At 26.4% G+C, this 14,324-nt stretch overlaps 1 protein-coding gene and 1 long non-coding RNA gene across 3 annotated transcripts in view; one reads left to right on the forward strand and one right to left on the reverse strand.

Moving 5' to 3' along the window:
- Positions 1-3,299: 3,299 nt before the first annotated feature.
- Positions 3,300-6,009, forward strand: LOC147816141 (uncharacterized). Its single transcript, XR_015431787.1, has 2 exons — positions 3,300-3,409; positions 5,912-6,009. It is a non-coding gene; the product is annotated as an uncharacterized LOC147816141 (long non-coding RNA).
- A 753-nt stretch (positions 6,010-6,762) lies between these two features.
- The window catches only part of LOC110283431 (uncharacterized), a 43,605-nt gene continuing 36,043 nt past the window's right edge, over positions 6,763-14,324 (reverse strand). For both annotated transcript variants that reach the window (XM_087158257.1, XM_087158256.1), the window contains one exon: positions 6,763-9,303. In XM_087158257.1, coding sequence (XP_087014383.1) covers positions 6,902-9,292 — 2,391 coding nt within the window. In that variant the 5' untranslated portion in view covers positions 9,293-9,303 and the 3' untranslated portion in view covers positions 6,763-6,901. The remainder of the gene's footprint in view (positions 9,304-14,324) is intronic.

The following is a 14,324-nucleotide window of genomic DNA, read 5'->3' on the forward strand; positions in this document are numbered from 1 at the left end:
AATGCAAAACCTGCTCTTTAAAAAATATATTGGACAGACAAGCACTGAACTTAATAAAAGAATAAATAGTCATCGTTCAGTTATTAAAAACTTTCAAAAAAATAATAATTCTGATATCGAAATTATTCACTTCCAAAAACATTCTTTTAAAGACATTAATATACTTATTCTTAAACATATTGAAGATTTGAATCTGAGATTAGATCATGAAAATATTTATATTTGTAAATTAAAAACTTTAAACCCTTATGGACTTAATAGTAAACTTAATGGAGAAGGCAGCCTCGATTTAAATTCTGTTTGTATTTACAAAAAGTTAAATATTTTTAACGACAGGTTTGTTAAAAATTTAAGAGGTAACAGGGGTAAGCATAAGGACAAATCTCATAAAAATAAATTTAATGTGGTCCTTTTCAGAAATTTGTGTTCTTTGGATGTTAGTGATATTAACATAAAAAAGATTAAAAGCTTCATCTTCAGTATTAAGAACTCAGTGTTAAAATGGTTTATTAAATTTCAAATGAAACTTGTCAAATTTTCAAATCCTGATTTAAAATTTATTGTTTCAGATCTTATAAAATTTAAACTTAATATCCACAACTTTGATACATTAAATGTTTCAGGATCTAATAAAGAATATTGTGTTGTTAATTTTCTTGATAGGGTTTTTGAAAGAGGTTCATTGCCAATGGTTGTTAATGGTCTTGGTGACTTTTTTCCTATTAAGGACAAGATTAGTGTTTCGATTTGTTTCAAATATAGCAAGACGTTGAAGAATATTATATGTAACTATAATTTTTACTGTCAAAATTTAATGGAACTTGAGGATATCTGTTTGTGTGACCAATTGCATTATAAAGATTTTGTTGATAAAGATCACGGACACATAGTTACGGGTAACCTTGTTACTGATAAAAATCTAAGGTTGCTAATGGGACTTGGTACAAAATTTAGACCAAGAAGAAATTATAATTTGCCTTTTATCATTTCCTCAATTAGTAAAGATTTAGACGGCTTTATCGCAAAGTGCTCAAGGAAATATAACTGGCCCATAGAAGGATTTTTCGAACGGAAATATAAAATTTTTTTCATTTTAACTCTGGTTCTAAATTTTGAACCCTTACTTAAAATGCTGATTAAATCTTGATCACCCACAATTTCCAAATTTCCGGTAATAACATGTCCATAATCATTATCAATAAATTTTGAAAAACCCTCCTCATTACAATAACAATCAAATTTAGAAATACAATTAAGATTTCGACTTAACAAATTATAATTACACACCTTTTTCCTAAGTGTAGAAGAATATTTAAAAGCAGCAGAAACCCTAATTTGTTCTAAAGGAAAGAAATCAGGAAGACCATGAATAATCTGTGGTAACTTAGCATTTTCAAAATTCTTATCATGAAAATTAATCGTACAAAAAAACCCTTTCAACTTTAGAAACATTATTAAAAAGCAAATCAGTTCAACTTTAGAAACATTATTAAAAATCAAAACTAATTTGTGTAGTAAAATATTCAAAAATCTTGTTTTTTCGCAATTAGTTAGGATCAAGAAAATTTGCAATAATGTTGAAAGTTTTCGGGAAGCTGTGGATAATTTTTTAAATAATTTGAGTAAAAATGATTTTCCTTTTAATTTTTGTAATGTTAATTTTTTAATTAAAAAAATGATTGATGGTTTTTAAGTTTTTATATAATTTTTTTATTTTAACAGGGCGCAATTCTAGTCTTAACTGAGCAGCCCCAGTTAAGCATTCTATTAATTTATCTACGTATCTCCTTCTCCTGACCTTTTCCATTTCATTTTTAAACTTCTACTGTGCATTATTATAGGGGGCGTTGGTTTTTCAGTTTTTAGTGTTTTCTTTTCCTCCACTTGCTTTTGAAGTTGATTCTTGACCTGTGACTGTGAGTTTTTAATTTTCTGATGATTTTGATTGATTTTCTTTTCGTAATTTGTTTATTATTTTGAATGTATCTTGTTTTTCCTGGACCTCTATACAAAACCATCGGGGTACTGAGGGAGATATTTTAAGCTTTTGCTTCTCCCTCAAATAGAAATGGTTTTGTTTTTAATGGCTACCGAAGCCGGTACCCCCTGAAGACGTCGGCTTCGGTGGTCATATTTTTATTTTATTTGTTTCTTGTATTGATACTTTTCTCTGAAATTTCTGCTGCTTCTTAGCGCGTTTTTTTCAAAGAAGTTTTTTCAAAGTTTTATCCTTTTGATCTTAATTATTTGTGTTTTCTTTCAGCATTTTATCATTAATAACAACCAAGAAGTTATTAAATATTTAAACAACACTCGTGTTAATACAATTCTTAACTGTGATTTTGAAAATCTTTTTACCAGTATTCCTCACAATAATTTAAAAAATATTTGCATTGAAATTTTTGAACATTATTTGATTAATGAAGGTATTGACAAGGAAGACTGGATTAATTTATGCAATGTCAACATTTTTGAAAATTACTTTTTTAACGGTATTAGTTTTTACAGGCAAATTAAGGGTATTTCTATGGGTAATAGTTATTCAAGTGCATTTGCTAATATTTTCCTTCATTTTTATGAACATAAATTTCTACAGAATAATTTTTTAAAAGGTTTCAGGTTCATTGATGATTTAATCATCTTCAATTGTTGCGATTTTGATTTGATTAATAATATTTATCCTGAAGAACTGATTTTAATTAAAACCAATTCACAAGACTCTCATGCTTATTTTTTAGATCTTGATATAAATATTTCTGATAACAATAATCTCATAGGGGTTTATGATAAAAGGAAGGATTTCAATTTTAATGTTATTAGCCTTACGCATTTTTATTCCAACCTTTATTATAAAATTTTCAAGAACATTGCATTTGGTCAAATATTGAGATTCAAATTCATTTGCAATAACCGTATAGATTTTTTGACCGCTATTGAGGTATTAAAAAACAGCTTAAAGAAAAATAAATTTCCTTTTGACTTTAATAATTTTGATGTTTTGATTAAAGAAATTTTAAAAAAATCCTATTAACTTGGCCGATATTGAAGCCCGTCTAAGCAGGCCTAGACGGTGAATTATTTGGTTTTCATCTTGTTATTTACTGGGATTTTGTTTTCATTTACAGAATTTCTTGGGATTATGTTTTCTTATTCTGTTGGGATTTTTTAGACTGATAGCAGCACTTGGATTCTATTGCTCTTTAATTTGTTGATTTTTATCTAGGTGTCAGCACATTATTTTTTGAGCTGATTTCGAATATATAAGGAATTTCTTTCATTTTTACTAACTGTAACTGTTTTGAATATTTATATGTGCTTTGGGGGCAGTTTTTTTGATGTCATCTAAGTGTTTTGTATATTTGTTTCAGTAAAGGTGATTATGTTGCAAATTTATATGAATGTTATAATGGTAAATATTTTTTTAATGTGGTAATTATTATTATTCTTTGTGCTTGTATTTTCATTAGGGGCCTCGGGGCACTGTTAGTTTTGGCTTTGCCACTAACAACAGAAAGGCTCCTGTGTGTTTACAGACAGTGTGTCCCCTGATGAAGTGCTGCTCTGTAAACACACAACTTTATTTAAATTTTATTTAAATTATAGTTAAATTATTTTTGAGTAAATTTATATTATTACTAGTAAAATATAAAGAAATTATTATGTAGTAACATAATTTATAAAAATGCCTTATTAAAGTTTGAGCTTATTCAATGAAACTTAAACACTAACCTTGAAATGCTAAGTACCTTCTGAGAAGTTTTTTGAGAGCTTGTTACAGACTGAATCAAATTTTGATACAGCTGATATTGTTATATTCAGAAAAATTTTCTTCTTTACATAAGTCAAAAAATTTAACTAACTCATCTCATCAAAATTAGGAATAAAAAAATCTAACAGCATTACTGCAACAATGTATGCTTTCACACAGAGAAAGAGAGAGATCGAATGATTCTGACAAACCCCACAACATTTCCTAAAATCAAAAATGAAAAGTTCAAAATGAAGCAATTTGATGGTTACACAATCTAAAGAGGAATACATTTTTATACATGCTACAAAAATTATTATTATCAGTTATTGAATTTATTTGCAAATATCAGAAAAAGGTAAAACAATCAGTTGAATAAAGACAAATACACAAGAAATAGACAAGACACAAGACATAGACAAGACACAATGAATTCAATAAACATTAAGACAAATTTAACACAAAAGTAATAATACAAATTTTGATTTAAAAAGAAACATAATTGGGTTCTTAATATAACGTTAGAAGTAATTTAAAAAGTAGAACATTACACTAAAAACTGCTAATTTGAAATAAACGTCAAAAAATAAAGTTTGGAAAAGAATGCAAATGTATGAGAAATGCCAAACGAATTTTCAAACATGATTATTTTATATAAATAAGAATATGTAACCAATTTATTTCCTTAAAAAGTTTTCAGCTTAGAGAAGCAGCAAAATTCATATTATGGTTAGATCACACGATGACAATTATCGGCAATGAAACTGGCAAGTCAATCGCTATCCTCCACTTTCTCCAAAAATTGCTCGAAAATCCTCATGCGATATAGAAATCACGGTTGCCCGAAATATTAGCAACTGCTCAGGCAATTTTTCTCTCTCCATTAACACTTGAACAATTCAGATCATTTGCTTTTTATGACATTTCAATTTTGTGGGATGACATATACAAAGGTAAATAAAAATGGCGGCGACGCTGATGAGGAAAATAATCAGATGAAATTTTTTGTTGATGAAACAGAACAGTTTTTTAGTTCAATAATAACATTTGCCTTTAAATTAAAGCATTAAAAATACTTTTACATGATGAGATGAGAATCTCAATGAAGTTGATGTACCATAACAGGAACCTGCACATCATTTCAAAAGTGGTGAGTGCAGTAAACTATTTTCTACATTTTCTTTTAAAATATTTATATTTGGTTTAAACTAATAAAATTAAAACTTATTATAATTTATTCCAATAAAAGTTTTAATTACTTTGGATAGAAATAATTTCTATTTTAATGTATGTAAAGATTTATACTGGTGAAAAACTTCATTTTGAAATATCCGCCAAGCAACTCGCCAAACTTTGTTGCATTATTGTAACATAAAATATAATAATCATTGTATTTTTTTATTTTTAAACTTTAATCGTTATTTCAGCTGATTGTTAAAGCATGTGTTTGATTATTTGAAAAATTTATTTTATTTTTATTATCATTATTATTGAAATAATTATTTTATTCTTCCCTAAGAATTCTTTTAATTTTTGAAAAGTTAATTTTAAAACAAGTTAGAAAACATGAATATTTATCTTCTCTCTCACAAAGTTACACCATTTTTCGGTAATTATTGAAAAGTTTTAAAAAACGTAGTAGTATTATACATAAGAAGTAATTTTTAAAAATACAAATTCCCAATTCGCTTATCTGTTTCTACATTCATCCCCTCTTTTTTTGTTAAATGATGATTTGCATAATATTTTGTTTATTATTATTCAAAGTTAACTCTCGATACTTTACTTTTTATTTATACTTAACATTTATCTATTGATACTTTACTTTTCTACAATGGTAGTAAGTATGTAAGTTTACCTTACTAATTTTTCAATATACTTTCATTTTTAATAGTCTTCGTTTATAAATACAATTAATTTTTTTAAAACAAATTTCAGCCCAAACGTTAAAGCTACAAAACCAAATATCTGCCATCTTTCATTAGAGTATAGAAGATCATTAGATCTTAGAACTATAATCAAAATATCTGGCAAACTTTAAATCAGTTTATAAGGGATACCTGACGGCTTAACTGATTTCAAATTAATGGTATTTAATCCCCCTTATTCTAATGTTAATGTGTAAAATTTTATCATGATAGTGATTTCTTTCTTTTATTTCAGATATTTTGTGGAATCTTGAAAGGTTTTTTTGGTGAAGAAGGAAAGAGTTGCAAAATTTTTATGAATGAAATTAAAAAATAAAAAATGTAAATGAATAAGGTTCTTAACATTTCACTTGACTTTTTCAATTGATTCTTGTATTATTTAAAATACAAAACACATTTAAAGCCAATAACAAAATAATAGGGTACATGAAAAAGTATGCTCTTTATAAAATACAGTTTTTTTTCCTAGTTATTAATGATTTTATATAGTGTATATATTACAATAAATTTGTCTTAAAATAAATGATGTAACTTTTAATTAAATTATCATATACCAATAATGAATGCTTTAAATTTTACAATAATAAATTGCAAGTATAAAATTGAAAATCTTCGTATATTTCAAAAATAATTTTAAAAAGAAATTGGTTTTTCATAAAAATGATATTCCTGATATGCAATGAGAAAATGATGAATAGAAGTTATGATCCCTTAATCAGGGCTCCCAACATATTTTAGACAAGAAAAAAGGGAAAAGAGGACCATTTGTAGGAAAAAGAGGACCTAGGAGGACCAATTAAGACTTTAAAAAAAAAAACTTAGCACCATTTACAATTGTAACAGTTGCTATTGTGGCACCCCTGAATACAGTTTGACTCGATATCTTTACCAAAAAATTAAAAAACATCAGTCATAGAAATTTTAAAACAGAATCCTACTAAAAAGATATAAATTTCACAAGTTTCCTTTACCTTAATTTACTATAAAAACAGCTAGATTTTTTTTCCAACCTCTTTTATTTAATCTCCAAAGCAAGACTGGAAATTTACAAACATGATAAAAAACAATATAAAAAATAACAAATAATCACTGAAGTAAACTAACTTTATATTTAAACATTCTCAATACTTATTTTAATTGTACAGAATAGAGAAATCAATTAAAACAGAAAAAAACATTAATAATACATCTGAAGCTACACATACGCTATTACACATATGCTAAACTATTCTTTTGTTTTTGGCTTCTTGTTAAAAAAAGTTGTGATTAAAGAATCTTTTTTTTTCTCAAGTTCTTTTTCTAGGGTATCAACAATCTTACGTTTATTACTTCCCTCTTCTTTAGATTTCATTGCACCTTCAATCATGCTTTGTGCAATTTTAGCCTCTGTAAAATCCCCTTTATCGAGAGCTTTCTTCAATCGTTTATTGGCTTCTTCAAGAAGTTTATCAGTAACTTTGATCTGAAGATTTTCCTCTTTTTTCGCAGCTTTCAGCTCGGTTGATAAACTTTTAATGTCTTGTTTGTTCCTATTTAATTTCAAAAGACTTTCTTCTGCTGCTTTTTTCAAGTCATCAGCCTCTTTAATTTTTCTTGCTTCTTCCTCTTTTTTTTTTCTTTCCTGTTCAATATAGTTATTGTAGCTTTTATAAGCTACAGTAGCTAAATTGAGGAGCGTTTTTGTCACAGGAACTACTTCTGGTTTATTTTTATATACTTTAAGAGCATCGCTAACAGTCAATCTTGCATTTAACATCCGAATTGACATGGAGGCTCTATCCTCAGTCATTATTCTAGCTGATCTAGAAAATCCTCGCTCCACATCTGCACTACCGTGGATAAGAGTTAATGCTGGTTTAATTACTTTGCTAAGATTAGTGTACTTTAATTGATCTTTCAGCAAAGTGTTCCAATAATGGTCTATCCGACCATCACATTGTTTAATGTCTTCTAATTGCAATAACTTCCACTCATCAATGAGATGATCGGTATTTACTTCTATGGGTAATAAACTAGCAATTTTCACAATATCGTTCAAACTTTGAGGATTCTTGATCTTTTCAGGTTGCATACAACCTAAAGCTTCTAAAACTCCATTTCCAGTGACAATTCTCTTCTTTAAAATGTAATCTCCAGCAGCAACATAGTGCTTTCTAGCACGTAAAGTAAAATTGTCTCTTTCATTTTGTGAAAGTGATGACAGGCAGTTTAAAAGTGATTCGTTGAAAAAAATATCCTTTCCTTTCAACAAATTTTCTGCTTTGAAAGCATCCGGGCTCGGTTCTTGCTTGAATTCTGTTACAGCTTCTGTTTTGCAAACGCGTCCCATTATAGTTAATATTAACTCCTTGATTTCATCAAATAACACATGTATTAATGGCTCTTCTTTCTGAAATAAACCTGTGAATTTAGTGAATAATGAAGAGCTTGTGCAGATAAAATTCAACTCAGCTCTCATACTTTTCTTTTGCAAGAAAGATACAATTTTTTTGTAGCTGATTGTGGCCATTAGTCTTGATTGTTTTGATGGAATATAAGTTAAAAAATACTCCACAATCGCATCCCATTGCTGCAGAACTCTGTTTGCAGCAGGTTCGAGAGTGAGCCACCTTGAAGTCACGTGCTTAAGAAAATGCAAGTGTGGCACTTTCTTCTTAATTTGGATGTTTGAAAAGTCTTCCCAGCGGGATGGCCAGTCTTGGAAATAGTTAAAAAGGCCAATAATTAAATCTGATGCATCGCATCCTAGTTCCCCCAACCCCTTTTGAAATGCATTATGCATGATATGAATATTACAGAAGCCTACATCAAACAGCCCTTCATTTCGAACCAATTTCATTTCTTCATTCATCAGTCTAAATACCTTTTTATTGACATTTGGCCCATCACTTCCTAACATTAATATCTTACAAAGAGGAAGGTTTGCATTATCTAAACATTCCAAAATGTTCTTCTTTATGTCTTCTGCTGTGGCATGACCCATGCAAACACTCTCCAGATGTTTTGTGCACACTTCTCCTGTGGATTCTGACCAAAATCTTATTAAAATTTGCAGTTTTTTCTGTCCCGCATTGTTGGTTGTCTCATCATACTGAATTGAAAATAAAGCTCCCTGTACTTCTGTTAAAAGCATTTCTTTAAAATACGGAGCAAGCGCATCTGTTATTAAGTAGCTTGCTTTGGTTGGATTCAAAGAAAATTGCTCCGGAATAGCTCCAGGAAACATTCCTTTGAATAAATGAGCAATGTCTTTAGTCGTTTCTACCGACATGTTGCATGCAACTACTTTCATGCACCAGATCAGTTCAGCGCGTAAAGCAGCTTCTTTAGAAGAATATAATTGTAAAGATGGCATCTTATTTGAATTGTCTTCGTCAGAAGTCCCGCAAAATGAAAGATGTAACTGCGAGGAGTCCTTCTTCAGTTTAAAATTGTTCTTGTGTTTAACAGTCTCATAATGTTTTTTGATGGCATTGAATCCTTTCTCAATCGAGATTAAACTGTCACATACTAAGCATAATAAACTGTTTTTTTCTTCTTTTCCCCAATCTTTAATCTTATGTCCATCTTCATCAGTTTTCTCCAACCATCGACTGTCAAATTTACATTTTCCCATTTTTGTTAAACCTTAAAAATAAAAAAAAATATTAGTATCTAAACCATAATAGCATTGAAATTTAATATACTTGCAAAAATACAAAAGATGAAGTTGAAAAGTAATGAGCAAACTACCTTATATCCTCAAAATTTGAAGTATTTTTACAGAACCTTAATTTATGGCCTTAGAAAACAAATAACTATTAGCGTTACCAAAAGTATGCTATTACTATTAAAAATATGGCTACCTTTAGAAATATTTGAGTAGGATAAATTTTGGGAAGGCCAAATAGTTAAATACCTTCCATTATTCTTGTCCAAGGGATAATTATGTAAATAAATTTAAATAGTTCTAATCTAAGAACATAAACTAACAATGATAGAAAATATTAATGAACATTGTTTTAAATAATAATTAAAATATGTTTCAGTTAAAGAACAAAATTGATAAAAGATATGCTGGCAACTTAAAAGAGCTAATTTCACCTTAGGCTGCCATCACTCATAAAGGCACGCAATGTAATATACCTAGAGTAGTAGACATAACTTTTTTAAAATAGCTTAAATGTATATAAAGCTATGAAAGAATGACTTAAAAATGAGGGACTTTTGCATATGACATATAAATTTAGTTTTACACTGATTAAATATATTTTACTTGTAAATAAATATCTTCCAAGTGAACCTATAAAGGTGAAACAGCATATATATTTTTACTTTAACTTTAAATGAGTAGCCATGACAACACACTGATATTAAATTCATCTGCCTTTCACTCTACTATTGTCCAGTCAAATAGTAACAAATCCTCATAATCTTTAACATCATCCTAAACACGCAATCTTAAACATGTTTTATAATTATTTTATTACATTAAAAATGCATGTTTTTTTAAACTTTCAAAATGCCATCAATTTTTATAAATACAGAGATCTTTCGCGAAAACTTACTAATTTTCTTTTAAATCTCCAATTAGGAAAAAGCTTATTTCTTACACGATAAATGCAAGACTATTTTTAAACCTTGGTTTCAAATAATATTTTGATTTAATTTTATCATTGTTAATTTGATTTAATCAAGTCATTATGGAAAAATCTTCAGAGGAAGGCATTGGCCCACATTGGGCTGTCTAGCCAACTATGATTATGATAATTTGAAATATCAAGCACTACTTAATAATTTTGGAATAAAAATTCTCATTTATTAAAATACTTTTTAATAATAACTTATACTTTTATTACATTTATTATTATTCTACAATAAAATACATTAATAAAATTAATAGTGGTTCTTTAGTTTTATATCTTCTGTATGAATTAAACAACATTTTTAAACCTTTGTTTCAAATAATATTTTGATTTAATCAAGTCATTATGGAGAAATCTTCAGAGGAAGGCATTGGCCCACATTGGGCTGTCTAGCCAACTATGATTATGATAATTTGAAATATCAAGCACTACTTAATAATTTTGGAATAAAAATTCTTATTTATTAAAATACTTTTTAATAATAACTTATACTTTTATTACATTTATTAATATTCTACAATAAAATACATTAATAAAATTAATCGTGGTTCTTTAGTTTTATATCTTCTGTATGAATTAAACAACATTTTTAAACCTTTGTTTCAAATAATATTTTGATTTAATTTTATCATTGTTAATTTGATTTAATCAAGTCATTATGGAGAAATCTTCAGAGGAAGGCATTGGCCCACATTGGGCTGTCTGGCCAACTATAATGATGATAATTTGAAATATCAAGTACTACTTAATAATTTTGGAATACAAATTCTTATTTATTAAAATACTTTTTAATAATAACTTATACTTTTATTACATTAATTATTATTCTATAATAAAATACATTAATAAAATTAATAGTGGTTCTTTAGTTTTATATCTTCTGCATGAATTAAACAACAATTTTTAAACTTTTGATTCAAATAATATTTTGATTTAATTTTATCATTGTTAATTTGATTTAATCAAGTCATTATGGAGAAATCTTCAGAGAAAGGCATTGGCCCACATTGGGCTGTCTGGCCAACTATGATGATGATAATTTGGAATATCAAGTACTACTTAATAATTTTGGAATAAAAATTCTTATTTATTAAAATACTTTTTAATAATAACTTATATTTTTATTACATTAATTATTATTTTACAATGAAATACATTAATAAAATTAATAGTGGTTCTTTAGTTTTATATCTTCTGTATGAATTTAACAACATTTTTAAACTTTTTTTTCAAATAATGTTTTGATTTAATTTTATCATTGTTAATTTGATTTAATCAAGTCATTATGGAGAAATCTTCAGAGAAAGGCATTGGCCCACATTGGGCTGTCTGGCCAACTATGATGATGATAATTTGAAATATCAAGTACAACTTAATAATTTTGGAATAAATGAAAATTCTTATTTATTAAAATACTTTTTAATAACAACTTATACTTTTATTATATATTAATGATTATTATATAATTAAGTACATTAATAAAATTAAGAGTGATTCTTTAGTTTTATATATTCTGTATGAATTAAACAAAAAAATTTATTTGCATTTTTCTGCTTTCTCCATTTTCTTAAAGATTCATAACAATTATTTACAAATTATATTAAAATTAAGTACCTGATAAAAACCTAAAATAATTACAACACATTTTGCAACAATTAGTTAACTATAAATAAAAACCCTAGTCAAACACTGACGGTAAAATAAACAAAAAAAATTAATTATAATAAATATCAGTATTGATAATTAGAGGGGGGGGGGCAAGAATTTTGATATGTGTAAGTAGTAATTAGAACAAATTTTTTGAGAGAAGATTCAACTAAATACTTTCTTTAAGTGAAGAATTTTGATAAATTATTATTTCAAGTATAAAATTATAAATTATGATTAAAGTGATTATCTAATAAAAATTCTTTTGAAATTACTTATGAAACAGTTAATTATATTACTTGAACAATGACACTTATCTTAAATTAACATGTTAGGCAATAAAAACAAAAGTTCTACTAAAGAAAAATAAGTAAATAAAAAAAATATAAATAAAAATGTCAACTAAATTCTAAATAAAATGAAAAAAAAAATTTATGATTTTTATTATGGAAAATCGTTAATGGAGGTGCATATCCTTCTGAACATCAGTTAGTTTAATGAAAAAAAGAATAAAAATCAAGGAAAAAAATAAAAAGCGACAATTCTTAATGCAATGTAAATTAATTTTATGACAATAAATCCGGAGACATTATTTATTGTGTATTTTTTAGACTAAAGTAAAAAAATAGAATTGATTTGATAGATCTATTAGTTTTGATGTTACAAATATTTTAAGATTAAAAGGTAAGTCAGAAAATGCATATTTCATACATTAAACCCTCATTTCCTTTTAAAAATGATTTCAAAGGTCTATTTTATTAAGTTAAGCATAAAAAATTGAATTTGAAGAAATGTCTCATTTGTTTAGATAGCAATGTCAGTTGCATAAAAAAGTCAAAAAATTGTACTTTCTACACATGAAACATTTAAAAAAATTTGAATTGCTTCACTATTAAATCAGACAGCTTGGTTTTATTCTCATTCAATTTAGTGTATACATAGCAAGGTTTGAGATTTTTTTGATTTTTTTTAAAAAAAATTTTTAAAAAATCGGATTTTTTTTTTATTTAAATCAGATTTTTTACTCAAATACACTGTAAGAAAATTAATTTATGATTAAAAATACTTCATAAATGTTTAGTCAAAATTAAATTAACATTAAAACTATATTATAACAATATTTTACGAGCTTTAACTTACTAAAATAATTTTTCGTTATAATACATAGCTTTGAATGCATGGGCAACCATTTTGGAACAAATGCATGATTGAAATTTAAAGACTAGATGAAATAGAGAATTTAAAGAGTACTTCAGGGGTCTGTTTAAGTTTTTCTGAAAGGCACCTATTTTGTGAAAATTTAGACATAATTTGTGAAAATAAAAAATTATATTAAAAAAGCAACACAAAAATATTGTAAAAATATGTATTTATCGCTTCCTACGAAACACAAAACTAAAATTTTAAGAAAAAGTATTTTGTGAAATTATTCTACAGTTTTTCCTAAAGTTGAATTTGTGAAGGTAGCTCTAAACGGTAGTAAATTTGGCTCGGACAGACCCCTGTACTTTAATTATTAAAGCAAAGTTTCAATTAGCAAACCACAATTTTAATTTAAAATTGTGATTTCTTTTTTTTCCTCTTGATTTTTAAAATGGCAAAATAAATGTAACAGATTGTGTTTATAAATGTAGTCATTCATCAAAAAATAAATAAATATTTAATCTATATATTTTTATATAAAAATATTCATTTTTAATCCTACATCAATAAAATATAATGTGGATTTTAATTCCATACTTTTTCAATCAAAAGGTAGAATTTTAATTAGCATTATTTGCATTTTTTTTTTTTTTTTAAAAAAAGTCATGTTTATTAATTATTTTCTACAGCTATGCAAGTCTATATTAAAACAGCATTAAATGTTTATTTTAATCTGTACTTTCAATCTCAAGAATCAATAGATTTTTAAAAATGTAATTTCAAATGTGTTGGAATTGAACACACATCAAGAAAGAGAGTAATTTTGTTAACTAAAATTAATTAATGTAGCAATTTATTTGAAATAAATTTTAAAACAAAGAAAAGAAAATAATAAAAGTATCAATATTTGAAACACTGTTTTTTAACTTTTAAAATCAATATATATAAAAAAAATTAGTTGATTTAAATCAATGATTTTTAAAAAAAAATCATTTCATTTAAATCGTGATTTAAATCGCGCTGATTTAAATCAACAAACCCTGATACAAATCAATAAAAAAGGACTATAATAGCAGGGATTACAATAAAAAAAATAATAATAAAATAACAGGGATAACAATAAAAAAAAGGATAATGTGGTATAATATACAAATGAAATCAGCTCCAATTTTATAAATCAAGTAAAATGCTACATGCAAATAACGGTCCTGTTTTGTGAACTTGTGCAATTAG

Source organism: Parasteatoda tepidariorum, chromosome 2 (assembly GCF_982258835.1).
Source record: "Parasteatoda tepidariorum strain Cologne lab strain chromosome 2, Ptep-v5.0, whole genome shotgun sequence".
Lineage (NCBI taxonomy): Eukaryota > Metazoa > Arthropoda > Arachnida > Araneae > Theridiidae > Parasteatoda > Parasteatoda tepidariorum.